The sequence below is a fragment of the Cheilinus undulatus genome, linkage group 12, assembly GCF_018320785.1.
Source record: "Cheilinus undulatus linkage group 12, ASM1832078v1, whole genome shotgun sequence".
Taxonomy (NCBI): Eukaryota; Metazoa; Chordata; class Actinopteri; order Labriformes; family Labridae; genus Cheilinus; species Cheilinus undulatus.
In genome coordinates this window covers 50800565-50828499 of record NC_054876.1, presented here as the reverse complement: position 1 = coordinate 50828499, position 27935 = coordinate 50800565, and the positions used below count along the sequence as shown (strand labels likewise).

The window sequence follows — 27935 nt, the reverse complement described above, 5'->3', positions numbered from 1 at the left end:
CCTTCTGTGGCTTACCCTCCTCAAAGATCTCTCATACAGCCTCTGAGAACAGCCTGACCTTTCACCTTTGACCGTCTGTGGCTTACCCTCCTCAAAGATCTCTGATACAGCCTCTGAGAACAGCCTGACCTATCACCTTTGACCTTCTGTGGCTTACCCTCCTTAAAGATCTCTGATACAGCCTCTGAGAACAGCCTGGCCTTCAGCAGGGACCTTCTGTGGCTTACCCTCCTCAAAGATCTCTGATCCAGCCTCTGAGAACAGCCTGACCTTTCACCTTTGACCTTCTGTGGCTTACCCTCCTCAAAGATCTCTCATACAGCCTCTGAGAACAGCCTGACCTTTCACCTTTGACCGTCTGTGGCTTACCCTCCTCAAAGATCTCTGATACAGCCTCTGAGAACAGCCTGACCTTTCACCTTTGACCTTCTGTGGCTTACCCTCCTCAAAGATCTCTGATACAGCCTCTGAGAACAGCCTGACCTTTCACCTTTGACCTTCTGTGGCTTACCCTCCTCAAATATCTCTGATCCAGCCTCTGAGAACAGCCTGACCTTTCACCTTTGACCGTCTGTGGCTTACCCTCCTCAAAGATCTCTGATCCAGCCTCTGAGAAAAAAATGTTTGATTTTTGGAGCTGTGAGTCAGGATCATGAAAGTTAAAGACAAATCTAGAACTATTCCACTTTGTGTGAAATGAATCCAACATTTATGGAAATGTGATATTCTGAATTAAAGTACATGTAAAACTTAACCTCACATGATATTCTAATTTTTTGAGTTGCACTTGTATTAAAGGTTAATGTGAAAACTGCAGAGGAGGAAAAATCTTCTAAATAGTTTAAAGAATTAAAAACAGAGTATAAATGTGCAGTAATCTGGTGATCCTGTTCCAGCGTCTCCTGCTGTGAATCTGATGATCATCTAAAGCTGCTCTGCGTGTCCTCAGATGTTTAAAGTCTGTTTCAGAGATCTTTCTAGAGTTCAGGATGTCAACACTTCCTCCATCCTGGCTCTGACTGATGACCGTGAACGCTCTGATTCAGGATCACCAGGTTTGTGTGAGTCTGCTGTCAGAGCTTTACAGGAAGGTCTGATGTGAAGTAACCAGGTTTCTCCTCCCTCTGTTGGTGTAACAGGATGTAGAGTTGAGACATCAGTCTCAGAGGAAACGCCGCCGTCAGAGCGTCCGTTTAAAGGTAAGAAACACAAAGTCTCTGCAGAGAGACGCTGAGGGACTTGGACTAGAAACATCTTTAACATTCAAGCTCCTTAAAAAGGAAAATTTTACCTCAGAAATTATCCATAGTTAGTCACATTATCAGTTTGTTTCCCAGTCTGACACAGTAGCTTTAACTGTCAAACTCTTTTATTGTCTGCATATTTCCATCGCCCTTATTTGCATTTTTGCTACTTTAGTTCCATTTCTACTGTTTTTAGCCCATTTTTGACACTATTATTCAGCTTTTTGCAATTGTTGCCACTTTTTTCATCTGTTTTGCCACTTGTACATTTAAGCCACCCGTTGCAATTAAATGCCCCATTTTGCCACTCTGTGATACTTTTTGTCCAATTTAGTCACCTTTCACTCATTTTTCTCCACATTTTTGTCACCCTTAACTTATTTTTGGCAGTCTTTGAAACATAAAGAAATTAACAAAAAAGAAAAAAAAACCTTATTAAATAAGTTGTATAATACCAGAATCCATTTGGATGAATAATCTGATAACATTTAAGAAGATCCACAATTACTGGATTTAATAGAAACAAATTAGAGACAGAAACATACGATCTGAGAATGATAGGTAAAGGTAAAACATTTATGAAGTATGGTGAGAATCTATCATCCATCCATCATCCATCCATCATCCATCATCCATCCATCATCCATCCATCCATACATGCATCTGAAAATTCCAGGGAAAAGCTGAGATAATTACTGGTGAAAATTCATCAGATTCTCCTGTGAAAATTTTTTCTCTTATAGTAAAAGGTTCAAAGTGCTGAAAACAAATTCTGGGAAAATGCCCATATTGGTCTCCCAAAAAGTCGCGGAAAATTCCCTAAACCTTTTGTTAAAATTATCCCTCAACGATTTCTTATCTATAAGGTTCAAAAGGAAAAATAAAGAAATTATCCGGGGTAAAATTCTTTAAAGCTTTTTTTGTTTCCTTTCTGCTTTCAAAAGCTTTAACTGATTTAAAGCCCTTAATCGACTCTGAAAAAAAACCATTGAAAACAGCGTCGTGACCCACCAAAGGACCCCGACCCTCCAGTTGAAACCCTGCTAGACAGGACCTTTTTCAGCACGTTTGTCTTTAGTTTGATGACGGTCCATGGAACAGTCTGAGATATTTCTGAGGAAGCATGGCAGCCTGGATGTCAGTTTTAAATAAAAACTAGCATTCTTTATTCTGGTTAAAGGGAAGAATGTTGGTGTGACAGTGGATCCATGATGAGTGTTCTCAAAGTTAGACAAAGCTACAGTAACACAAGGAAACACACAAACCAGAGGTAGTCAGAAACACCTACCACATTTACAAAGTCAAAACAGAAACGGCACAAAGAACAGGTGACCGTGAAAATATCTCAGATTTTTATTGTTCAAGTGCTCCGTTTGTTCCATTCGCTGCTGGAAATCCCAGAATGTGACGTCTGAATGACTGAAGTGAGTCTTTTCTCTTGGTAATGCCCCGTCGGATCGTTTTAAGGCTCTGGTTTTCAGGGTTCAGTCTTCAGTCGTCCTCATCTTCGTCTTTGGCTCGGCTTTTTCACTCTTCTCTGATTTTTGAAGTCAATAAGGCAGTCGGTGGCCTCAGAGATGGGAGTGAAGGCTCTGATAGGAGAGTTACTGATCCTGAGAGCTGAGACAGCGTTGTTCTCTCCATCATCATCATCATCATCATCGTCGTCATCCAGCAGCTCGATGACTTCTCTAAAACAAAAACATTAGATCCATGTGTAGTCGGTAAAACCAGAAAACCAACAAATCCATGCTTACTTTGATGGTTTTTACTCATTTTTAAGAGTTTTGTGATTTTATTCTCACCCAGTCTGAGGTTTGGATCCAGACGCTCCAGCATCTGTGAACATCAGACATAGAAATACTGTAAGAACATCACAGTGTGTTTCTAAAACCATCCTCTGACTGATGAATCAATAAAGACTTAACAGGGTAACAAACTGCTACTGTGAATTTAAGAATCATTAAAGGCTCTATTTTAAATCAGCTGACCTGTTTTAAAGTACTGTGACATCTTTGATTTTTGATGATCTCAGCACAAAAATCATTCTGACTGTTCTTGAACCACTCTGGTCCACAGTGAAATGTGTTAAACAGCTCCTTAATGCAGTTTGATTATATTCTGTAGGAGACAGCTCCATCCTGTGGATGTGCCTCCATGGCTCACCTGAATCTCTGCTGTCCGTTTGCTCCAGAGCTGACAGCAGGTTTCCTTTCTGGAGGTTAAAAATGAAGAAAAGAAAGTTACCGTCTTTCCTCAACCACTCAGATTATGATCAAAAATACCAAAAATATGAAGAGGAACTAGATCAAAATGGCAATTTTAGCTGAAATTGTGTGGGGATGCTGAGGGCTGAATTGTGAAAGAACTGCTGAAAATAGCATAAAAATAGCAAAAAATGCAACAGAAGTACCTGAAAATGGTATTCAGTAGCTAAAAAGGATTTAAAAAAATGCTGAAAGTGGCCTCAAAATAGCTGAAAGAAGCTTGAGAATACCTGAAAGTAGCCCAAAAAAGCTGAAAATAGCATAAAAATAGCTGAAAGTAACCTTAAAGTGGCTGAAAATAACATAAAAATAGCTGAAAATAGCCTAATCGTAGCTGAAAATGGCATCCAATGGCTGAAAAAGCACAGAAATAGCTTAAATAGCATGATAATAACTGAAAATAGTGGAAAAATAGCTGAAAGTAACCATAAAAGCTGATAAGTGCAATACATGTTTTGTGAAGAATATGAAATCATTGCTCAAATATAGAATTAAGTTAACAAAAAAATTGAACACTGTCTTTTTGACAGAGTAGCCTCTTGAGTCTAAAGGCTGAAGGTGTGTGAGATTGTGCTAAAGATGGTGGAGATATTGTTCACAGCAGTTTTACTTAACCCTGAGCCAAATTGTTGAAAAATACCTTTGCAAGAGCCACAATCAAAACAGTGAAGAAAAACAGCTTGAAGAACAAGAACAACGAGTTAAAGGAGGCAAAAATGCTCAAAAAGCCACAAAAATGGTTCAGAAGGTGTGAGAATGGGGAGGTAAAGTGGAAAAGGGGTCAGAAAGTAGCAAAAAATGGGTGAGAAGTGACAAAAAATGAGTTACAGGTGACATAAAATGGTCCAAATGTGGCAAAAAATTGAGTGAAAAGTGACTCAAATGGACAAAAAGCAGTGAAGAGTGGCAAAAATGGGCAAAAAATAGGAAACAAGTGGTATTTAATGACAAAAGGTAGCTGAAATGGGTGAAAAGTGGCACAAAAAATGGAATACAAAGTGGCAAAAAATGGGTAAAACATTGCAAAAAGTTGTCAAAATGGGTAAAAAAAGTAGGAAAAATATGGTATTTAATGACAAAAGGTAGCTGAAATGGGTGAAAAGTGGCAAAAGTTGGTGAATGGAGACATGGGCATAATTCAAACACGTCCTAGATTTATCTAGAACTCCTGCTCACACTGAACTACACTGGGTAGGATCAGTCGACTAGTAATGTCTGCAGGCATGCTGTGTGCACCAGAGAAAATGCAGAGAACAGATTTAACAAATCAACCTCCTATAAAAACATCAGACATGCAGAGCTGTTACATCAGCAGGAACTAAACAGACATGTTTATGTCAGGAGCATGTACAGGAGCATCTCAGAATGTTCCAGAATAGATCAGCAAAAGGTGGATTTATTTCAGTCATTTAAGTCAGAAAGGTAAACTCAGACATCTCACAGACTGATTTATTTCAGTGTTTGTTTCTGCTGATGTTGATGATTCTGGCCTATAGCCGATGAAAACTAAAATTCACTTCAAAGCAGTAAAAAGATTTTTAACACAGAGGTGTTGGACTAGGTCTGAACAGCCCTCAGTGCTTGGTCTGGCCTCCTTCTGCATGAACTCCTGCAACAGTGCAGCGTGGCATGGAGGCCATCAGCCTGAGGCACTGCTCAGGTCTTATGAAGTCCAGGTTCCTCTGATGGCGGCCTTCAGCTCTTGGGCGTTGTTGGTCTGGTGTTTCTCAGCTTCCTCTTTACAATCCCCCACAGATCCTCTATGAGGTTCAGGTCAGACCAGTTTACAGGGGTACCAGGGTCCTTAGACCAGGTGTTGGTACTTTTGGCAGTGTGGACAAGAACCAAGTCCTGCTGGAAAATGGAACCAGATCTCCAGAAAGCTGGTCAGCAGAAGGAAGCATGAAGCTCTAAAACTACCTGGGAGACAGCTGTGCTGACCTTTGACCTGATAAAACACAGTGGACCAACACCAGCAGATGACATGGACCCCTAAACCACCACTGACTGTGGAGACTTTACTCTGGACCCCTAGACCTGAAGGATTCTGGTCTTCTCCTCTCTTCCTCCAGACTCTGGGACCTGGATTTACAAATGAAATGCTAAATGTTCTTTGGACCACTGAGAACACAACAGTCCAGTCCTTTAAGTCCAAAGTCCAGGAAAGACTCTGATGTAGTCTCTGGTTCTAGAGTGGTTTGACACCAGGACTGGGACAGCTGAAGTCCATGTCCTGGATCCGTCTGTGTGTGGGGGCTCTTGAAGCTCTGACTCCAGTCTTGGTCCAGTCCTCATGAAGATCCTCCACATTCTTGAATGGGCTTGGTTTCTCAGTCCTCTCAGGGTCCTGGTTCTCCCTGCTGCTGGTGCATCGTGAGCCAGCCTTCCATGAATGTTCTTGGATCCAGGACTCTGAGAACCAGCTTCTTCAGCAGGGACCTTCTATATCTGACCCTCCTTTCAGGGTGTCAGGGATGGTCTTCTGGTCTCTGTCCAGTCTTCCCCATGATGGTGCAGCTGCTGATCCAGACTGAGGGACCGTTTAAAGGCTCAGAAACCTCTGCAGGTGTTTGGGGTTCATCAGAGACTCCAGGAGTCTCCAATCCTGAACTTTTTCCCTCTATTTTCATTTCCTGAGATCCTGAGTTTTGGCTTTTATCAGCTGTAAACCATAATTATCAGAACTAAAACAAGAAATAAAGAGTCTGTGAGGAATAAATCCACAGAAACAGGAGTTTACCTTGTTGAACTGAATGGCTGAAACTAAGATGAACCTGTGTAACTCTTTATTTTTACGGTTAAGTTCATTGTAGTCTAAATGTTCATTATTTTGGTCTCATTTTAGTCGTTTCTGACCTTTAATCTTCAATCATGGATTCTGAATGTCTGAGTGTCCAGCACTAATGGTTTTGTCTCAGTCTTCTTCATAAAAACTGAGCCTACTGTAGTCAGTTATTGTTATAAAGATAATATGATAGCTAGTCTTAGTCTGAGTCTAGCCTTCTCATGGAAAAAAGCTCGCTGAAAAACATTTTTAGACAAAGTTTAACTCCATTAAATGAACGCTGTTATATCCTTCAGCTTAATAGCAACAACAATAACACCAAAAATAATTCACGGATGGTCCATTTCTTTATCTATCTCTGAAATACTCATCATATCAGACCGAGCGTTCCCAGCCTGGTTTTCCTTAGAATCCACTTCTGGATCTAAGAAAAGCTGAGCCCACCAGGACCAACAAAAAGAGGTCAAACATTACTGACAAAAATCAGCATCAATTTTCGCTGTCTGACAAAACTCAAAGAGAACAGGTCTACAGAAAGTTCCTCTGATAAAAGAGCTTTGTATAAACTCTGAAGTGTTTTAGTGAAAATTTGCCAACTGTAGATGCTGCTGTCAGTCAGTACAGTTCAGAGGTCACCACTAGATGGCAGCACACATAAATCAGTCTGAGCATTCATCCACAGTCAGGCTGTGAACATGAGAAATAAATCTTTATGATGTTCTGTATTTATCCCTTTTTCTGAGTGAGCTTCATCATCATCAGATGAAGACCCTCTGAGATGTTGGAGCGTTGATGCTGAGTCTCACCCCTGCTCTCTTGGCTTCCTGCCGCTGGATGCAGAGCTCCGTGTGTCGGCTGTAGTCTCTCAGAGGAACGGCTTTCTGACAGATGTAACACTTCTCCTGATTCCTGTGGAGAAAAACCACATTTAAACCACCAACACACCTTTACAACATGGATTGAATAAAAACAACGACTTCCAAAGGGAAACCTGCTGACCGGCTGCAGCGGGGGTCATTAGTGTCACCCCTCCATGTTAACAGATGGGAGCTTTTATCTAATGGTGTCTGCCATCATAGCAGGTTCTTATGCTAATTAATGTCCAAGCGTTAAACGTGTCAGCACTGAGATAGAACGAGACAAACCACATGCCCTATGGGCTGTGCCATGATTGGTTGATGGCACACCACCAGGGGGCGGAGCATGCACGACTCACCTGTCATTAACACCTATTCTCTAAGATCATTAGGATTAAAGTGGGACTACAGACTCTCTGCTACCAGTCTGTGAGGCTGCAGCGGCTATGAAACGTGTTTTTAAGCAGATTCTGGCACATCTGAATACTGACAGGAGTCAGAGGCTACGGTGGCCCTGACGGCCAACAGGATTAAGATTTCAAAAGTGCAAAATAAATTTCACAAAACACAAAAACATTTTACAATACACAAAATATATTTCACAGGGCACAAAATATATTTTTGTGTTTTTATCATGTTTTGTAAAATATTTTTGTGTTTTGTAGAATATTTTTGTGATTTTTGCATTTTGTAAAATAATTTGGTGTTTTTTTCGTCTTGTGGAAAATATTTTTGTGATTTTTGTGTTTTGTAAAATAATTTTGTGTTATTTTGCTGTGTAAAATATTTTTGTGTTTTTTGAAATGTATTCGTATTTTGTGATTTATTTTACACTTTTGAAATATTAATCATGTTGACCTTCAGGGCCACCGTACAGACAGATGTTTCTTTTTTATTTTACTGTCAGATGAAGCAGCCATACCTACTTACTTGCCAGAGTTGGAGGGTTCATTGGTGTCTTCTTCTTCTTCTCTCATCTCTGTTCTTCTTGTCCTCTTCCTACGTGTCTTCACTGTGAATAAACACTGGCGTTATTAGAGCTGATGTTAAAATGATCATTTCATTATTTCAGACATTGGTCTTTAAAAAGAAAAAGCTACCCCAACATTGTTCTTTGACTTGCAGCCATTAAACCAGAGACCTCTTTATCTGGCTGCTATGTAGATGTGGTGATTGTCATGTTTCTGTCCGATGTCTCGGCTTTACACATCCTCAGAAATGAACGTGACACTGATACTGATAAAGCAGAGCAGGCACAGAGAGGACAGAGTCAACACAGCAGCAGGAACAACCCCCACTCAGAGTTCTGGAGACAAACTGATGAATCTGAGTCAAACCTACAGACGTCCTGCAGTCCCAGGCAGGGGCGCAGCTAGGGCTCTGAGGCCCCCATATATAATATTTGTACTTTGGTTAAGTCAAATTTACTTGCATTATTTTGCAGTGTTGGACTACACCATTTGGACATTTTTAAGAGAGGAGGGGGTCCCCAGTATTTTACTTATTCTATTTAATACAAATTTGAGTCCGTCGAGTGACTCATTTAGTAGCTTCTGATTCAATAATGACACTTATTACTAAGAAGGAATAAACAAAAACACACTTTTCAAACACTGGGATTAAAGGGATTTTAGTACACATGCTTCTGAGCAAAATGTAAGAAATTTAACTTTGAAAATTGTACAGTCATCCCAGCGCTCATTACAATAGTGAGGTTGTTAAAATGGTTCTGGAATCCAGTCATCATGAGATCACTTCCATTCAGAGAAATACCTGAAACTAAATCAAATGTAGAAGGTACATTTAAGAAATAAAGTGTGGAAAGAAAGGTCAAGATTGGTGTTAATATGATTGGACAAGATAAAAGATGCATGCAAAATAATGCATCAAAATGAACTATTTTTTCAACCTAAAACTAAAGTTGATGAGGCCATTAACGGCCTCTATGATGGACCATGTGGACTAACCAGGTCTAGCTCTGGTCTTCTGTCTGTGAGGGTGCTGAGACGTGGCTCATCCTCATTATTCCAGTCGCTCAGAATGACAGACTGACTTCAAAATTCTCCGTCATCAAAAAAAAATCTGTGAATGATGGAGAACTTTCTGTCAACGCCCTCTGGATGAAGCCAAGAGCTTCAGTGGCTGCATGTGAATCTCTTGTTTTTTATTAGCTGTATTACTGAGAAGCATATGATATGAAATGATCCCATACTAACACAGAAAACCAGGACGGTTGTGTCTGTACTCAGAGGAACACGTTTGAGAAAGTCTAGGTGGAGCTGCTCCCTGATCACTGATGTTAATATTCATTAGTAATGTTAGAGTTAGATTAGCTCCATAAGGTAGATGTACATGGAGCTCTCTGGTGAGCTGCTGCAGGTATCCTACAGTAACACACATCACACTTAAGTAAGTATATTTACTATGATGCTCACAGAGCCAGGTGACTACATGACTGCAAGGTTAAAGACTGTGAAGTAAAATAAATCTGTATTTAGGTTTGTTGTATGACAGCTCACTGTGTTCTGATCGTCCAGGTCAAATTTCAGTCAGATAAAACATCTCTAAGTTTATAAAATTAAACTTCAAAATCATGAAAAATGAGGAAGTGAAATCTGCTCCAGAATGGCGTGGGCGTGTCTGTTGAATGAGCTTAGCCACGCCCACTCAGGAGAAATACAGTTATCTCAAATTTTTAAAAAAATGTTACAATCCTAATTGAGGAAATCACTCACACAATTAGCCTAATCTTGACCTTTTGTTGACCTTAGAAGAAGAGCCAAAGTCTGTTTTCTGTCTCCAGTCTCTGTTCTGATGCTTTCAGTGATCGATAGACCACTGTGGCTGCTGGATTTGGTAAATTTACCTCAGAATGAAGTAAGAAACAGCATTTAATTGACTGTTAACTTTAATAAAGGCAGAGACATCAGCTAACAACAGACTGGACTGAGATGAACTGCTCTGTGGTTTTAGATCAGTGTTACTCAACCCTGCTCAACCAAAGAGGCAAATAGTTGAAAAATACCTTTGCAAGAGCCACAATCTAAGTGGTGAAAGGTGGCAAAAACGGACTGAAGTTCAACAACAGTAAGTGGCAAAAATGGTGTTAATGCAACAAAAATGGGTGAAAGGGGTGAAAATGGGGAGGAAAAGTGGAAAAAGGGTCAGAAAGTAGCATAAATGGGTGAGAAGTGACAAAAATGAGTTACAGTTGGTGTAATTTGGTCCAAAAGTGGCAAAAATGTGGCAAAAAAATGAGTGAAAAGTGACTCAAATGGGCAAAAAATAGGAAACAAGTGGTATTTAGTGGCATAAGGTAGCTTAAATGGGTGAAAAGTGGTGAAAAAGGGCAGAAATTGGATAAGAGTGGCAAAAAGAGGAAGCAAAAATGAGCAAAAAAGGAGGAAACAAGTTGAATTTAATGGCAAAAGGCAGCTTAAATGGATGAAAACTGAAAAACATGGTAAAAGGGGCAATAATGGGATAAGAGTGGCTAAAAGAAGTGGCTCAAAATGGGCAACACAAGGAAAAAAGTGGTATTTAATGACAAAACGTAGCTTAAATGGGTAAAAATGGGGAGAAAACATGGTGAAAAAGGGTAAAAATGGAATAAAAGTGGCAGAAAAATGAGTGAACAGTTGCAAAAAAAGGTTTCAAAATGGGCAAAAAAGTTGGGAAAATAGGGGTATTTAAAGGGGCTCTATGTAAGATTTTTGCTTTAAACTTCCCACTTTTGAGTATATAATGGTGCACTTTATCCCGTTGTGAAGAATGAGGCTCTTTATGTCTCCCTTATTTGCCTGTATGAGCCTGTGGAGTTATTTCTCTGTGAAGAATTCGGGCTGAATTTTCCGCGAAATCTCAACAGAAGTGGCGTCAGGTACTACGTCATGCGCGCACCCCCTTGCTCTGTTTATACATGACAACAGCGTGTTAAATGGAGAAGGCTGCTTCTGCGAGTAAACGACCGGCTAGCTCAGCCCAAACACCCACACAAACTCCTGGAAAACATAAAAAACTAAGACAGTTTTATCTGCTGAAGCCCATCAAACTAAAAGAGAGTGAGACCAACGCAGGGGGAAATGGAAGATAAATATCTGTGGAGCATTTGAGAAATAGAGGGAGCTACGCTCGGCGCTCGGGATAAATACTGAGATGGCCATCTTTCTGTGGAAAAGGTAAAGCATCACTCTGGACCATGAAATACAGTGTAGTGTTTTATTTTGTGTAAACCATGCTACATCACGTTAGCTTGCTTACAAAGATGCTATCCAAACAACGAGAATGTCACGTTGCTCATTTAGTGTTTTCCAGATAATATTTCATCTTTTTCTTGCTTCCTGGCACTGGACTCAACTTACTGAGTTTATGTTTTGATTCTTAGTTTGTAAAATATCTTCAACACATAATGTCAGCTATCTGATATCCGTGGTCGAGGCTCCATTATCAGAGCTAAGCAACGTTAGCCCTGTTGCTTCTGCTCTAAAACGCGTCCCATTCAATACACATCACACATTACACACGTAAAAAGACAATTAAATTGGTCAGTGCTGCACTGAGTTGCTAAGTTGTTCATTCATAGAAATGGTCGCGAAAATATCGTCCTTTTTTAACAGCCTTTGTGCCGTGTCTGCACTAGAGGTTCAAATATGCTTTATTCATTTTAATTTTTAGTTGGTGGAACTTTTAAGTGTTACTTCACTTTCCTCCTCTGTATACATGATGCCGGTAAATCACCTTGGTCTGCGTGTGTATCAGCTGATAAACTGGAGGCTCGTTCATGAAAAAGGAGCACGCCGTCGTGGACGAGCAACACAATGTTGTAGTTCGCCTAATGGCCGGCGGTGTCGCTGCACTGATATCTTTCTAAATTTTGCATAGAGCCCCTTTAATGGCAAAAGACAACTTAAATGGGTCAAAATGGGATTAAAGTGGCAAAAATTGAAAAAGTGGGAAAAATGGGCAAAAAGTGGGGAAAAAAGTGTTATTTAATGGCAAAGCGTTGGTTAAAAGGGGTAAAAAGTGGCAAAAAATGGTGAAAAAGGGCAAAAAAGTTTCCCTTTTTAAGGCTCATCCACTTCATATCTCCGTCAATGAGCAAAGAAACAACCGTGGTGGATGGCTCCTATCCCTGCGCTGCAGTACAGAAAGATTTAGAAAATCTTTCATACCATCAGCTATTAGACTGTATAGTTCTAAAGTAGACAGATGAGAATCCCAGATGATTGAATTTCCCTTCAGGGACAAATAAAGGTCTTGTATTGTATTGTATTGTTTTCTGGAGGAACTTATTTAAATTAAGACATAAAGAGCCACAAATCATCACAAAAGAGCCACACATTGAGTTTCACTGTTTTAGATTGGAGTGTTAGAGGGGCGGGGCCATTCCCCACTGTGAGCTGATGACACCACCAGCCCACATACTGGCCCCGCCCACATCAAACCCAGCCAGGAAAGAGGTGAAAAACTGTGAAAAACAGTCTAAATCCAGAATTCAGTCACATGTAGATCTCAGCGTTTTCACATGTTTACAGAAACCAGATTCACACATTTCTAGAGGGCTAGGACCCAAATTTTGGAAACAGATAGTCATCTCTACCCTTTATCTCAAAATAAAGTCTCTGTTACCTTGGTAACAGTCAGCCTTTGGCCTCCTCTCGTGGACCACGGAAACTTCTCCATCACAGTATGCTGCGTGCATCTCGATCTGAGACACGGGGAAAGAGCCCAGACAGATGGGACAGTCCACGTTGGTTTCGGAGCTTGGAGGGATTACGTCTGGTTCAAGTTCAGGAGACGCCGACCTCTGAAGCCGACAGCTGTTCATCTCCTCCACGCCGGCGTCCCCATGGTCCTCCTCTGCCTCATCTTCTCTCACGTTATGACCTCCCACACTGTCGCCAACAGAGGAGATTCCCTTCATCTCTGAGTCCACGGGAGCTAAAAACACACCAAGATATTTTAAATAACCTGCAACTGCATGAAAGTCTGTCAGTCCTTACTACTTTTCAATACACTTCCTGACAAATCTCTTGAGAAGATATGAATTTCAGCCATATTTTTACATTACATCTTAAAAGAGAGCTCTGCATGAATTACAATACTTTAACACAGCGTTACTCAACCCTGCTAAACCAAAGAGCCAAACTGTTGAAAAAAACCTGTGCAAGAGCCACAATATAAGAGGTGAAAAGAGGCAAAAATGGGTTAATGTGGCAAAAAAAAAAAGTTAAAGGGGGCAAAATGGTCAAAAGGCAGCAAAAAGGGGTGAAAAGAGCCAATATTGGCATAAAATGCCATATACTGGATTAAAAGTGAAAAAAATGAGGAAGAAAAAGTAGCAAAAAAGGGCAGAAAATGGCAAAATCTGGTGAGAAATAAAAAATGAGCTACAGGTGGCAAAACTGATCAAAAAGGCGGTAAAAACATGAAAAAAAATGAGTAGAGAGGCAAAAATTTGGAAAAAAAGTGTCATTTAATGGCAAAAGGCAGCTTGAATGGGTAAAAACTGGACAAAATGGGTAAAAAGTGGCAAAAAGAAGTGAGAAAAGTGGGCTTTAGTGGCAAAAAATGCAAATAAGGGCAATGAAAATAGACAGACAAATTTAAAAGTTGAAAATTAAAGCCAACTGTGTAAGTGTGAGAAACAAACTGATTAATGTGACTCATAATTTCTGAGGTCAAAGATACCCTTTATTTAAGTTTTTCTGGGGAATAATATTTCAGTTGAAGACATAAAAGAGCCACACATTGAGCATCACTACTTTAACAACATATTTATGCAGTTTAGACAGTGGGACAAATTTTGCTAACTCAACTTTTGGTGATTAAAATAAGAAAATATGCAGTCTTGGTAGCTAGGACTTATTTTGGCTGCTGTGGAATCTAAAGAGTTTTAATGGTTTTATATCACCGTTTATAATTCTGGTATCAAACAACCCTCCCGTCATGCATGCCCCGAAAAAGCAGAGAGCTGAGGTACAAAGGTCCAATATGTCACCCAACAGCCCACAAAGCTTTCTGGGCTTTTAACCTTTGACTTGTATTGTAGCCGTGCAGTTGACTTTTTTTTTTTTTTTGTTTACAGCTGTATTGCTGTTTTTAAAAACTCTGAAAACCTATCTTTGACTGTTTATCCCCATTAACCTCACTGAATAGTGTATGTAACACCACCTACATCCACTGGGTGGCGCTGCTGTACATAAATATCATTGTCTGAAAACTGGAAAAAAGCGGAGGTGTCTCTGTGCTGCACTGCTCCTCGGAAATCTCACAGAGCTAGAGCAAATGTCCAGGTAAGAAAGAAATATTTTCAAATTTTTCTGGACCCGCTAACAATCATGTTTGAGTTTAAAAAACATAAAATATACATCCATCCATTTTCCATAGCCCTTATTCCGTTCCGGGTCGGGGGGGGGGCTGGAGCCTATCCCAGCTGTCACTGAGCGAGAGGCGGGGTACACCCTGGACTGGTTGCCAGTCAATCGCAGGGCTGACAACTAGAAACAGACAACCAGGCACGCTCACATTCACACCTACAGCCAATTTAGAGTGATCAATTAACCTAATGAGCATGTTTTTGGTGGTGGGAGGAAGCCGGAGTACCCGGAGAGAACCGTGCATGGGGAGATCATGCAAACTCCACACAGAAAGGCCCTGACTGGGAAGTGAACCAGCGACCTTCTTGCTGTGAGGTAACAGCGCTTACCACTGTGTCGCCGTGCCACCCTTAGTGCTTAACAAATGTATTAGACCACCCTAACCCTAACCACAGTCAGGTTTCTGCCACAGCTGCCCTAAATTATAAGCATTGGTAATTACCAAAACCATTTTTATGTTTCTGCAATGGTTAATACACCAAAATGTAGAAGCTCTTTAACCCTAATGATATTTTTAATGCTAAAATAGAATTATTATTGTTATCCATGAATTTTCAAATTTACTGCTTTACAAAAAAACTAAAAAAATAGTAAAGCACAATAATATTTCTTGATTAATATGTCAAATTATAGTTATTTACTGTCATTCCTGAAGAGAAAAATGAGTTTTAGTGGTTGAATGTTATGCTTGATTCATTTCTGACTTCTCAGAGAAGCCCAGTGAGCCAGCTCACATTTGGGTGAATTTATTTCGAAATTCCTCATTCCTGCATTATGTCAGGATTATAGGATATGAAAAATATGTGGTTATAATGGGAGTCAATGTGGCCAATTTGGTCACGAGGTGAAAGAGTGTCGGTGTGATGCAAATCTCCTATTCTACACACTTCTAGTAGACAGGATTTTGGAATTAGGGAATAAAAATGAAAAAAAAAAAAATTGTGGCAAAATTTCATACAGTTAGCCTTTAAACTGATCGGTATATTGAGAGCCAAACAAAAAAACAGCCAAAATTTCACTTTTGGTCCCCAAGACGCTACGAGGGTTAAATGAAAAGGGAACACGATTGTGGATTTGTTAGAAATGTTTAGGTGAGCAGCTTTACCATCTGCCTCCAGCTCCATCTCCTCCTCCACCTCCTCCGCCCGCTCGTCCCCGGCTGGAGAATCGTCTCGGAGAATCATGTCGACATCCACCGGCTCGGGGCTTTTAGGATCCAGCTGTGAAGAAACCATACAAGGTGAGCAGACCAAGGTTATTACAGTCAACTAAAACTAACTAAATAACTAAAACTAAAATTCAAAAATCATTTTAGCTAACTGAAACTAAATAAAAACTAAACTTTACCAAAAAAAAGAAAACTGACTAAAACTGTATAGTGCGCTTACAAAACTAACTAAACTAAAGTAAATGGAGACAAAATCTCCTTAGTTTTAGTCTTTGACACAACCAGACTGACTGGAACCTACACGAGTCTGGGAAGGGTAAAATGGCCTGATCTGATTGGTCTAGACTTCACACAATGGTAGTTTTATGTCAGGAGTTTTATTCAAACATCATCATTAAATAAATAAATGAAAAGTGAAGAGCAGCCTGTTAGAATATGTTTTTAAAAAAGGGTTAGGTCACTTAATTTCACACCATCTCTTCAAAGGTCTTAAGGCTGAGGATTTACACTAAAAGATTCAAACTCACCTCTGCTCCAGCGTCAGCGTCCATCATCAGAACTTGTGTCTGATCGTCGTCATCGTTGTTACTCAGCTGGGTCTCTGAAATACACACAAGCTTAACTAGAATAAAATGGGTTTTTTTTGAAGGGAAAAGTAGAAGAGAAGAGGGTAGTTTGTGATTACATAGCAGGCACTCTTTCACAGAAAATCTAGAAAATAAAAACTCGTTTGCCTTTTCAGAATATATAAAATAATATATATATATATATATAAATATATATATATATATATATTTTTCAGTTCTTGTATGAAAAAATTGAAACGGTGTGAAGAGAAGCTGAAGCTTCAGTACCTGGACAGACTTCACAGTCATCTAAATCCACCGGCTCTCCTCCTCCTCCTCCTCCTCCTCCTCCTTCGTCTTTCTTCTGCTCTTCCTCTCCGTCCATCTTCTCTTCCTCCTCTTTTCCTTCAACAGCAGAGTCATCGTCTTCATTTAGCCGTTTTCCTCTCAGTCTGAGGCCACGGCTGCAAAAATGTTCACAAACACATAAAAATGCCATGGTGTCAAATCTGGAGTTTCCTTCATCACCAGTCTCTTCTAGCTGTTCCTCTGACAGGAGGACATCTTTATCTCCACCAGCTCTCAGCCAAACAGATGACTAAAGCTGCAGACTCTTCAGCAAGTACACTTTCACTCACAGGGTTGGTTTGCTTTTCCAGGACATTCTGGATTAATTTCAAGAGTGTAAGAATCCAGAATAAATCACTCCTGGATCATCTGTGTCTCTGCAGCAGAAACCTCAGAAACAGAAATCTCTCGCTGTGTTTGGCTGCCATGCTAGGTTTGTGATGGAAGTGTTAAACTCTAACATGCTGGTTTATAATCTAAATTCTCTCATCAGGTTATTTTTTACACAACTTTATAAAAAACAACTAAATAAAACTTGCAACCAGTGAGCTTTATGCATGTAGCAGCGGATTTTTCTTTTGTTAATTATTAATTATTAATAGCTTTGTATTTTATTTAAACATGAAAAATCTTTCCACAAACTGTAGCCTGAATATTCACCAGACAGTAGGGAAATGATGGTTCAACATTTCTTGGAGGACTACATTCTAGTCTGTCAGACCGAACCGTTCTGGAGGACTACGCTCTGGTCTGTCAGACCGAACCGTTCTGGAGGACTACGCTCTGGTCTGTCAGACCGAACCGTTCTGGAGGACTACACTCTAGTCTGTCAGACCGAACCATTCTGGAGGACTACACTCTGGTCTGTCAGACCGAACCATTCTGGAGGACTACACTCTAGTCTGTCAGACCGAACCGTTCTGGAGGACTACACTCTGGTCTGTCAGACCGAACCGTTCTGGAGGACTACGCTCTGGTCTGTCAGACCAAACCATTCTGGAGGACTACGCTCTGGTCTGTCAGACCGAACCGTTCTGGAGGACTACACTCTAGTCTGTCAGACCGAACCGTTCTGGAGGACTACGCTCTGGTCTGTCAGACCGAACCGTTCTGGAGGACTACGCTCTGGTCTGTCAGACCAAACCGTTCTGGAGGACTACGCTCTGGTCTGTCAGACCAAACCGTTCTGGAGGACTACGTTCTAGTCTGTCAGACCGAACCGTTCTGGAGGACTACGCTCTGGTCTGTCAGACCAAACCGTTCTGGAGGACTACGCTCTGGTCTGTCAGACCAAACCGTTCTGGAGGACTACGCTCTGGTCTGTCAGACCAAACCGTTCTGGAGGACTACACTCTGGTCTGTCAGACCAAACCGTTCTGGAGGACTACGCTCTGGTCTGTCAGACCGAACCGTTCACGATCATAAATAAAAACTTCATTGACTTTTCTGAGCTGATAGAACGGGTCTTTAGTTTGAAGTAAACCGTGTTTTAAGTGCTTCTGTCATTGTACTCAGGTTATTTTGACAATCAACCCTTAATCTGAAGAGTTTTCCCAGAATGCCTTTGGGGTTAGACACTTCGGCACCATGAGTGAAGTTACTGACTCAGTTAGAGACGTCCCACCTGTGGGAGTGACTGCAGTCCACCATGTATGACAGGCTGAACATGATGGAAGAGAACTTCCTGGTCCAGTTTCAGTTATTCTCACTCCTAGTCCCTTAATTTGGCCTTGAGTGGTAAAAATGTTCAATATTAAAGTCTGTGATAGAAATAAGGGGCAGATGCAGAGGATGATGAACACATAGCTTTAAAAGAGCACAAAATCATGTTTTCAGTCGGATTTAAACAGAGTTTAAGTGCAGGAAACTTTCAGTTGGTTTGGCAGTGTGTGTGCTTATCTAATGAAAGATGGGGGCCGACATTTCAGACACTCTTATTGGCTGCTGAAAACTCCACAAAACAAACACAGACATGTTTAAAGGTAATTCAACAGTTCAAAGATAAAAACAGACAAATGTATGAAATTAAAAAAAATCTACAATTTAAGGAAACCAAAGAGCTAAAGGATTTATTTTCTAGCATTAACTGCTTCAGATTTAAACAAAAACCCCAGAAAGAAGCCTGCAGTTAAATTACTCACAGTTATGAGATCAGATGGTGACATCTAGTGGAAAAAGACAGTACTGCAGCACTGTGCAGCATTCATAATCACTCTATCAGACCCAAATACCCCGTCTAGACCAGGGGGTCTCAACATTGGGGTCAAGACCCCATTAGGGGTCATGAGAAACTAAGAGGAGATGCCTCCAGATGCCTTAAAAAAATATATTTTCATCACATTTTAAACCTGTTTTCATCACATTTTAAACCTGTTTTCATAACATTTTAAACCTGTTTTCATCACATTTTAAACCTGTTTTCATCACATTTTAAACCTGTTTTCATCACATTTTAAACCTGTTTTCATCACATTTTCCCACCAATTTTATCAATTCAAATACATTTTTGAAACTTAAAACCCATTTTTGTCAGTTTTAAACCCTTTCCACCACTTTTTTCTGCCCCTTTTTGCTGCTGCCATACCAAATCTCACCACTCTCTGCCTATTCTTGGCTCTGTTGACCCATTATTGCCACTATTAACCCCTTTTACCACTTTTCAAGCCACATTTCACAATTAGGAATGCTCATTTTTGACAGTTTCTGACTTTTTTGCCTCAGCTAAGCCTTTCTGCCAATTTATATCAATGTTCATCCCATTTTACCAAATTTGCATCTATTTTTGCCACTTTAACTCCATTTCAGACACTTTTGAATCCCATTTTACCACTTAATATGCCCATTTTTGCTTTTTTTATTTTGCCGCTTTTATCTAACTTTTGGCATTTCTAACTCATTTTTGCTAGTTTTAAAATCTAATTTCTACACCTTTACCACACTTTGTTGCCATTATTGACCCTTTTTTGGTTATTTTTAATGTATTTTAATTATGTTTTTAACAAAAGGATTTACATTTTTAAAAGAGGGCTGCTTACTACACAAATGAATTAAAATGTGTTTCTTTGATAAGAGTGGTTATTATTCAGGTTAAATATAAAATACCACAGCTTAACTTTACAATGGACCAGGATTTTGCTGGTCCCAGCTTGGCTGGGCCCCAGACAGCTCTCCCATTTCCCCCTCTAATGGACGGCCTTGTCTCCACATGACTATTCTTGAATGTTCATGGCTGTGTTCAACCACTTTCAGGTCCAGTGGGGGTCCCCGGTCTCTGGCCCCTTTATCTTGGGGGTCACGGGCTGAAAAGGTTGAGAACCCCCGGTCTAGATAATGCATTAACAGGCATTCATATCTGTTTTGGATAACGTGGTGATCCTTAATGCCTGAATGCAAACTCAGAACCGTTTCTCTCTGATAGCTCAGAGTGCATATGGAGATGGTTAGAGAAGTCTTCATCCAGATTAGAGAGATGTAACCAGGGCTTGACATTAACACCCGCCAACTAGCCAAATGCGGGTGGATTTCGGCCGTGGCGGGTAGCAGCGTGACTCTAACTAGCCACAATGGCGGGCTGAATTTATCAGTGTCACATTCTGCTTCACTCTGAAAGTGCTTGTCAGTTAGCCCTTATGATTTTGATGCTGTAAGACACACACAAACGTGACACTCACAGACACACACTCGCACTGACGTGTTGGTTAGGCTGAAAGCTTTTAACTGTTTAGGGAAAATGTTTCAGAATTTGCAGGATAAACTCAGACCTGAACTTTCTCTTTCTGCTTTAAAGCGCCTCTCTGTCCATGTGCGTCAGCGCTCCAGCTGTGTCTCTGTCGCTCATGCGAGCCAGGGCGGGCGGTGTGTCTAAATATTGTTTAATTCATACTCCATCTATATTCTTTGTTTGTTGAGGGTGATCTAAATGATAAAAAACTCTGTGAAGGTGCGCATACTTTAAATGTCGTTGAAACTTAAACGTGTGTATATTCAGGGTTAATTATAAATTTGCCATAAATCGATAATTAATGGTTATAAAATACGAGAGAAACTCAAAAACGTTCAATCGGTTCGGTGAGGCAGTGAGGAACGGAGGCAGAAGGATAAAAGTCTGTAACTGATCATTTAGAGTCCAAGAGAATTAAACTAAACAGTGATTTTTTTTCTTCTTATATTATACATCTGTTGTTTAATGTTCTCCAAATGTGAGCTTCACCACCAAATGTAAGTCATCTATTATTTAAAGATATTTTAATCATCGGACACAGGTATGAAAACATTTCCTCCATACAGTAGAGAGCAGAGGACAGGAGAAGTTGGACACTGAATATTCTCTGGTGGAGATTTGTCAGAGTGAAAATTAGAGATGTTTTTGTAATCTGCTGTAGTTTTTTCTAATAAACAGCCGGTTAACAGTATTTTAATTTTAGCATAAACTTCATATCCATTAAGAAAATAAAATCTAAGAGTCTTGACTCTGAGCTGACTGTCTCTGACAGTCTGACCCATGTCTCAGTAGTGTGCTGTGTACAGGCAGAAGTGCTTTATTAAGAGGAGAGCTGATGTTGATCATATTGGTGAGGGAAAGTAGAGCACGTGTGTCGTATCATACCCTTTGTCCCAAATTTGGCATCTAGCTCAGAGTTACCAAACACCAAAGCTGTGGCTAGTGAAAATACTGAGTGGCTAGTAAGTGTGCAGAACCACTAGCCACCGTGGCTGGTGAGCAAAAAGTTAATGTCAAGCCCTGGATGTAACACCTACTGACACGCATTAAAGACTGACCTGACAACTGATGAGATCTACTGAGTGTCCTCCTAGTAAACAAAAGCATGGCTGTATTTCAGAGATGTTCCTGGACCATGTTTTCTGATACCAGAGCTTTGGGTATCTGCTGACAGAGAGTACTGGTCCAATACTGGTGTCAACCTTCTGGTCTGACTGTGCTGTGGAGAAGTGGCACACTATTTTAGCCTTAGAGTGAATTCAGAACATGGTTGAACAGGTGGAACTGTAATGCACAGCCTGTCTGAGACACTTCTAGTTAGTTTTTCCTGCTAAATATTGAAATAACAACGACACAGAGGGCCATCTTCATAATGACCTGTGTGTTTAAGCATGCATAGTTTGACAGCATGATGTGATAGCAGAACAGTTTGCCATTGATTGACAGCCCCTCATAGCATTCTGGGAAAACATAATGCCATTAGCATTGAAGCTAGCAGCAATAAATGATCTGCAGTAGATGAAAAAAGGATAAAAAGAGGCTCAGTATGATCTACCAGTGTGGACTTAAACTTTTAAGTCCCTCAAACATCCTCCAAGTCCCAGACTCACTAGAACCACTTCTGTAACGGCTCCTAAGACATGGATAGCAACTTTGGAATGGCGCAGCAGCTAGCTTCAAGAGGGAAAAGGAAAGAGGCTACGACTTATGGTTCAACAGTTATCAAACCCTCAATGACCTGTACCACTCCTCAGTGCATAAACGTGTACTCACTGACACCAACACCTGCAGGTTCAGTGATAACCAGTGAGTTTCTGATACTGGTTTAGGAATCAGAACTGCTGTGAGGTGCAGCTCTTTTTACAGATCTGGATTATCTGGCCCAGCTTGGTAGTATTCAGCTCTCTAACGGCTCTTTATTTGGTGCCAGTTTTACCCCTTTAAAAAGGCAAAAATGGCTAAAAGGAAACCCTCTCTCCTATGGGAGATTCCTTTATAACCTGTCATCTTGTAATGAGTTAAGTTTAACGACTACCCAGCCAGCTAAATAGAATATCAGCATGTCCTTTAAAAGTTCATGACAAAATGAAGGAGAAAAGCTGTTAAAGAAGGCACTGCTAGCCTCTGCAGCATCAGTCTGCACACAGCAGGAGGGACATGAAGCCGGGGTAGAGAGCCACAGAAATGATCTGTGGTCTGTTTGAGTATAGGAGAGTGAGCTCTGATACGTCAATGCTCCATGGATGCACACACTAAAGCAGTCACTTCACATCTGCACGCCCAAAACGCTTCATTAATGCAAAATCTCAGACATTTTCTCTGCTGTAGAAGAAAATCTATTCAGATTTTACCTTCGAGGAGCGTCCTGTTCAGAGGATTCAGGAGACTGTGACTCAGGTAGAGGAGATTTCTGAGGAAATAAGAGGATAAAACTGAAAAATGACAGATTCTGAATCATAGTAAACAAACAAACCAACAAATGTCACATTCTGCAGATCACTGTTCATCAACTGGCGGCCCGAGGGCCATTTCAGGCCCCCTAAAGCTTTCTGTCTGGCCCCCAGAAGATTATTAAAGTCAACAAGGAGATGGTGTCCATCTTTTGGCTTTAAAAGCCTGCAGCTGTTAAATCCACCTCAATAATGATTAATACTAACATAGTTTTAGAGATTTAACATTTGATCTTTATTAGTAAATATCTAAAATATATATCTATAAATGTCTTAAGGCTAAGGTTGCAAAAAAGGCCAGAGAACGTGGTAAAAAGGGGTTAGAGTAGCAAAAAATAGGTGATAAGTGCTGAAATGGGTTGTGGAGTGGCACAAAGGGACAAAAATTAGCAGGAAAGATGGTGAAAAGAGGAAAAGAGTGGCACAAAGGGACAAAAAATAGGTTAAAAATGGCAAAAATGGATGAAAGAGTGGCACAAAGGGACAAAAAATAGGTAAAAAATGGCAAAAATGGATAAAAGAGTGGCACAAAGGGACAAAAAATAGGTAAAAAAATGGCAAAAATGGATGAAAGAGTGGCACAAAGGGACAAAAAATAGGTAAAAAATGGCAAAAATGGATGAAAGAGAGGCACAAAGGGACACAAATTAGCAGGAAAAATGGTGAAAATGGATGAAAGAGTGGCACAAACGGACAAAAATTGGTTAAAAATGACAAAAATGGATGAAAGAGTGGCGCAAAGGGACAAAAAAAAGGTTAAAAATGGCAAAAATGGATGAAAGAGTGGCACAAAGGGACAAAAAATAGGTAAAAAATGGCAAAAATGGATGAAAGAGTGGCACAAAGGGACACAAATTAGCAGGAAAAATGGCAAAAATGGATGAAAGAGTGGCACAAAGGGACAAAAAATAGGTTAAAAATGGCAAAAATGGGTAAAGAGTGGCACAAAGGGACAAAAAATAGGTAAAAATGGCAAAAATGGGTAAAGAGTGGCACAAAGGGACAAAAAATAGGTAAAAATGGCAAAAATGGATAAAGAGTGGCACAAAGGGACAAAAAATAGGTAAAAATGGCAAAAATGGATAAAGAGTGGCACAAAGGGGATAAAACATGCAGGAAAAGTGATAAAAAAGGGTTAAAGGCAAAAAGTATCAAAAATGGGTTATAAGTGGCAAAAATACAGCAAAATCAGCCTGGCAAAGTAGTGATGGGGTTAAAGAGTGCCACACTGGGGCAATTATTGTCAGGGAAGAGGCAAAAAGGGGCTTCATCATTACTGGTCATCTCTAGTTAGTAGAAACAAGATAATTCTGATTGTTTTCCCGGAGATGAACGCTGAAATGCCATCTTCACGTCCCTCAGAAAGCTGAAATAATGACACTATCGTTGATCATCTCTGAAGAACAGCACCTACTTCTATACAGGAGGACTCTTCATGAAGACAGAGCCTTTTTACTGTCTGCTTCTGATTTTATCCCACAGCTAAACTTTTTCACTTCTAGATGAGCTAAAACTCTGCAGTCCTTTACGTTGTTGTCAGAAACAAAGTTTCATAGATTCATGATAGAGGAAAAATGTGAACAGCTTCATTCAGACACAGATGTTAGAGATTCTGCTGTAGTAACTCCAGAGACAAAGACTAAAGCTATGATAGTAAAGAGCTCCCATCATTCCTAGATTTGTGTGAGAGGAGATGGAATAATTTATCTCAGACCTGATCTTGGATTAGACAAATGTTTTAGTGAGATACCACCCTCCAACTCTTCCCCTGATGTGTCTCTACCTCCTCCTGCGGCAGGACGGCCTCCCCCCACTCAGCCTTCCTCAGCAGACTCCTCTGGGCCGTCCTCAGACTCTTCTTGTACACCTCCATCTGAGCCAGGATCACCTGAGTTAAAGGGACAGGTAGACATAATGTTTATGTATCCAGACTGTGCATGTGCTAGCACGAGTTAAGGCAGGGGTCCTCAACCTTTTCAGCTCGCGACCCCAAAAATAAAGGTGCTAGGGACCAGGGACCCCCACTGTACCTGAAGGCGGTTTAACACTGCCTTGTAAAATGAAGAAAATTCATGTGCAGACGAGGCTGCCCAAATGGGAGAGCTTTCCGGGGGCACAGCCAAACTGGGGGCCCATGGAGGTCAGCAAAGTCATGGACTATTGTGAAGTTAGCTGTGATATTGATATACTATGTTTAACCTGAAAAAATAACCACTCTTATCAAAGAAACAAATATCTTTTTTTAATCATTTGTGTAGTAAATAACCTTCATAAAAATGTAAATCCCCTTTTAAAAAAATAAATGAAATGGTTAAAAAATTGCTAAAATTGGTTAATAATGGCAAAATCATGGTAAAAAAGGTGATGAAATTGGATTTTAAAAGTGGCAGAAATGGGTTAGAATAGGGGAAAATTAGTAAATTTGCAACGGCAAATGGCAAAAATGGGTTACAATTAATGGAAAAAACTGATAAAAAGGGTTAAAATTTAGCAAAATTGGTGTTAAGTGGCAACAGTGTAATTTAAAAAGTATTCTTAGTCCTTTTTTAGGGAATCTGGAGACCCTCTCTCAGTGTCTCGTGACCCCCAGGGGATCCCGACCCCAAGGTTGAGAACCACAGAGTTAAGGTGCAGCTCCTGAGAGGCTCTGCAGGCTCACAATACATAAGGTTCCCATGACCTTTGACCTCCAAAATCTAATCAGTTCATCCTCAAATTCAAGAGTAGCTTTGTGCAGAAAACGGTTCATTCTTGAAATCTTGTGTGCCAAGCTCGCTCCCCTCAAATAGAACCAGTTGGTTCCTAAAGCCGGCTGGGACAAAGTTTGAACAAAGTCTGAAAGTGTTCTTGGACTGATAACCCAACAACACAACGCTCTGACTATTTCAGCATGAAAACAGTCTCACCTCTGTGTAGGAGTCTGGGTCCAGGCCTCGTGGACAGAAGGGAACCCCCCAGTAGTAATGCACCGTTGCTGCAGCGGCAGGTTCAGCAGGCGGGGCTGACAACCTGCTGACTGATCCCTGATTTCTGATTGGCTGAGCGTCTGGCTCCGAGGGTGAGATCTGCTGACTGTGAGGAGATGCAGAAGAAAGAACCATGCAGAAGAACGTAGTAATGAGAAATCAAACACAGAACCCTGCTGTGATGGTTTCAGTCACTAATTCTTTTATAGATGTGTTAAAGAAACTCCAATTCTCTACCTGCAGTTTGGTCTGTTGGTTCCTGGAGACGCTGCAGAGATGTGATTCTGGGAGGCCGTCTGACTGCTGGTCTGATGAACACTTCTCTCCTGTGGGAAGACTGGGCTGGGGGAGGCGGCCGGCTGCTGCACACAGAAATAGGAAGGTAAAAACACAGGAGGCAGCTATTACATGTGCATGCTTCAAGGTTTCCTCTCAGATTTATCCTGAATTTTTCCTGCCAGCCTCCTGAGTAAAGTTTCTGAGTCCAGCTAAAGAGAGCCAGAGGTAATGGTGCTAGTAACACACAGAGCCTCGATATAAAGGAAATAGATACTGATATCTGAGGGTTGTTTAAACAGCTACTAGACGTGAAACTGCTGCTTTCTTCACCTGAACATTAAAAACTGCATCTTTTAACAAACTGAAAGTGAAACTCGACAGAAAAATTACTCTAAAAGCAGACAATAATGTCATTTATTCAAGTCATTTGATCTTTACAGACTTTTGTCAAACCTGAAGGACAGCATTCATGTTTAAAATATCTACAAATGTATAGTTTGGTATTTCAGAAGCAACCATGGATTACCAAAGACAACTAGTCACTTTAGTTTATGAAGCAGAGGGAAATATTATTTTTAGCAGCAGATGAATCCACATGAGGCGCTCTTTAGGGCAGAACGATGGAGCTGCAGAGTCAGTTATTACTGTGTAGACTGAGAGGCCTGCGGTGTGTTATCTAATGTGTGTTTAAATCAGTGTTACTCAACAAAAGAGCCAAATTGTTGAACAGTACCTTTGCGAGAGCCACAATCTAAGAGGTGAAAAGTGGCAAAAAATGGGTAAAAGGAACATTAAAAATGAGTTAAAGGTGGCAAAAATGTAAAAGAAAAAAAAAAAGAAAATGCCAAAAAGTGACAAAATGGGTTAGAGGGGGCAAAAATGGATGAGAAGTGACTAAAACAGACTAAAAGCGGCAAAAATGGTGGGAAAAAGAGCATAAAGTGGCAAAAATTGGGGGGAGGGGCATTTAATGGCAAAATTCAGCTTAAAGAGGGGATATTATGCCTTTTTTTCCAGGCTTTACACCAACCTAAGATGGTGATGATGATCTCAAATAATTTCACCACAATGTATAATTGTTTTCATTGATCATGCTTTCTTGTCTCGTTTTTAATTTGTTCTTAACGTGTCTCTGTTATAAAATCTCTGATGCCCACGGAGTAGCTTCACATGATTTACAGCTCACAAAACTCCTCATGTTTCTCACACTGGCGTCCTGAAAAACCCTTATTTTAACCTCCGTCTGAAACGCTTCGTTTTCACTGCTGTCTCTTTAACACCCCCCACAAACTGTATAATTGTGGGAAATAAACAGATTAATGTGACTTGCAATGGATAATTTCTGAAGTCAAAGTTTCTCTTTTTTCTGGTTTTGTGGGGGGAATAACATTTGAAATTAAGACCTACAGAACCACATTTGGCTCTAGAGCTACATGTTGAGTATCACTGGTTTAAATAAATAAAAGCATGTTGAAGCAGAGCTGATGGTTTAAACTGAAAGATTAGAGTCCATGTTTCTGTACCGTGACGTTGTCCTCATCGTCATCAGACCAGAGCAGCTTCATGTCGCTGCTCAGCTCCATCTCTGCAGGATTACAGCCTTTAGAAAGCTCGATCAGCTCCTCCTCTAACTCATCTATGGAAGTACACGTGTGCAAAGGAGGACCAACAGACATTTCATTAGTGACTTTAATATATTCTCATATGAGTATCAATCTATGCATGAGTGCAGCTGCAGACACACATTTATGTGCTGCTACAGAAAAAGAACCAAAGACATGTTTATATGTAAACCGTATATGACTGGACGGAGAGATACTTAACCCTCGGTCCCTACTATGTCCGTTTTGAGGACATTCATCATTTTAATCATCGTTTTTTTTAGTTAATAGTCACATTTTTATA

General features: G+C 40.4%; 1 protein-coding gene across 5 annotated transcripts in view; it reads right to left on the bottom strand.

The window, feature by feature from the left end:
• Positions 1 to 2386: 2386 nt before the first annotated feature.
• uimc1 (ubiquitin interaction motif containing 1) overlaps positions 2387 to 27935 on the bottom strand; it is a 35327-nt gene continuing 9778 nt past the window's right edge. For 2 of the 5 annotated variants that reach the window (XM_041802143.1, XM_041802145.1), the window contains exons 10-23: positions 27554 to 27666; positions 25989 to 26113; positions 25692 to 25857; positions 24569 to 24673; positions 22687 to 22745; positions 16555 to 16730; positions 16228 to 16301; positions 15638 to 15752; positions 12782 to 13093; positions 8084 to 8165; positions 7103 to 7205; positions 3411 to 3459; positions 3050 to 3083; positions 2387 to 2935 (exon numbers count right to left, since the gene is read on the bottom strand). In XM_041802143.1, coding sequence (XP_041658077.1) covers positions 2746 to 2935; positions 3050 to 3083; positions 3411 to 3459; positions 7103 to 7205; positions 8084 to 8165; positions 12782 to 13093; positions 15638 to 15752; positions 16228 to 16301; positions 16555 to 16730; positions 22687 to 22745; positions 24569 to 24673; positions 25692 to 25857; positions 25989 to 26113; positions 27554 to 27666 — 1703 coding nt within the window. In that variant the 3' untranslated portion in view covers positions 2387 to 2745. Of the gene's footprint in view, positions 2936 to 3049; positions 3084 to 3410; positions 3460 to 7102; positions 7206 to 8075; positions 8166 to 8253; positions 8390 to 12781; positions 13094 to 15637; positions 15753 to 16227; positions 16302 to 16554; positions 16731 to 22686; positions 22746 to 24568; positions 24674 to 25691; positions 25858 to 25988; positions 26114 to 27553; positions 27667 to 27935 lie in introns of those variants that run through there. The other 3 variants (XM_041802144.1, XM_041802147.1, XR_005992694.1) reach the window with 3 other exon arrangements.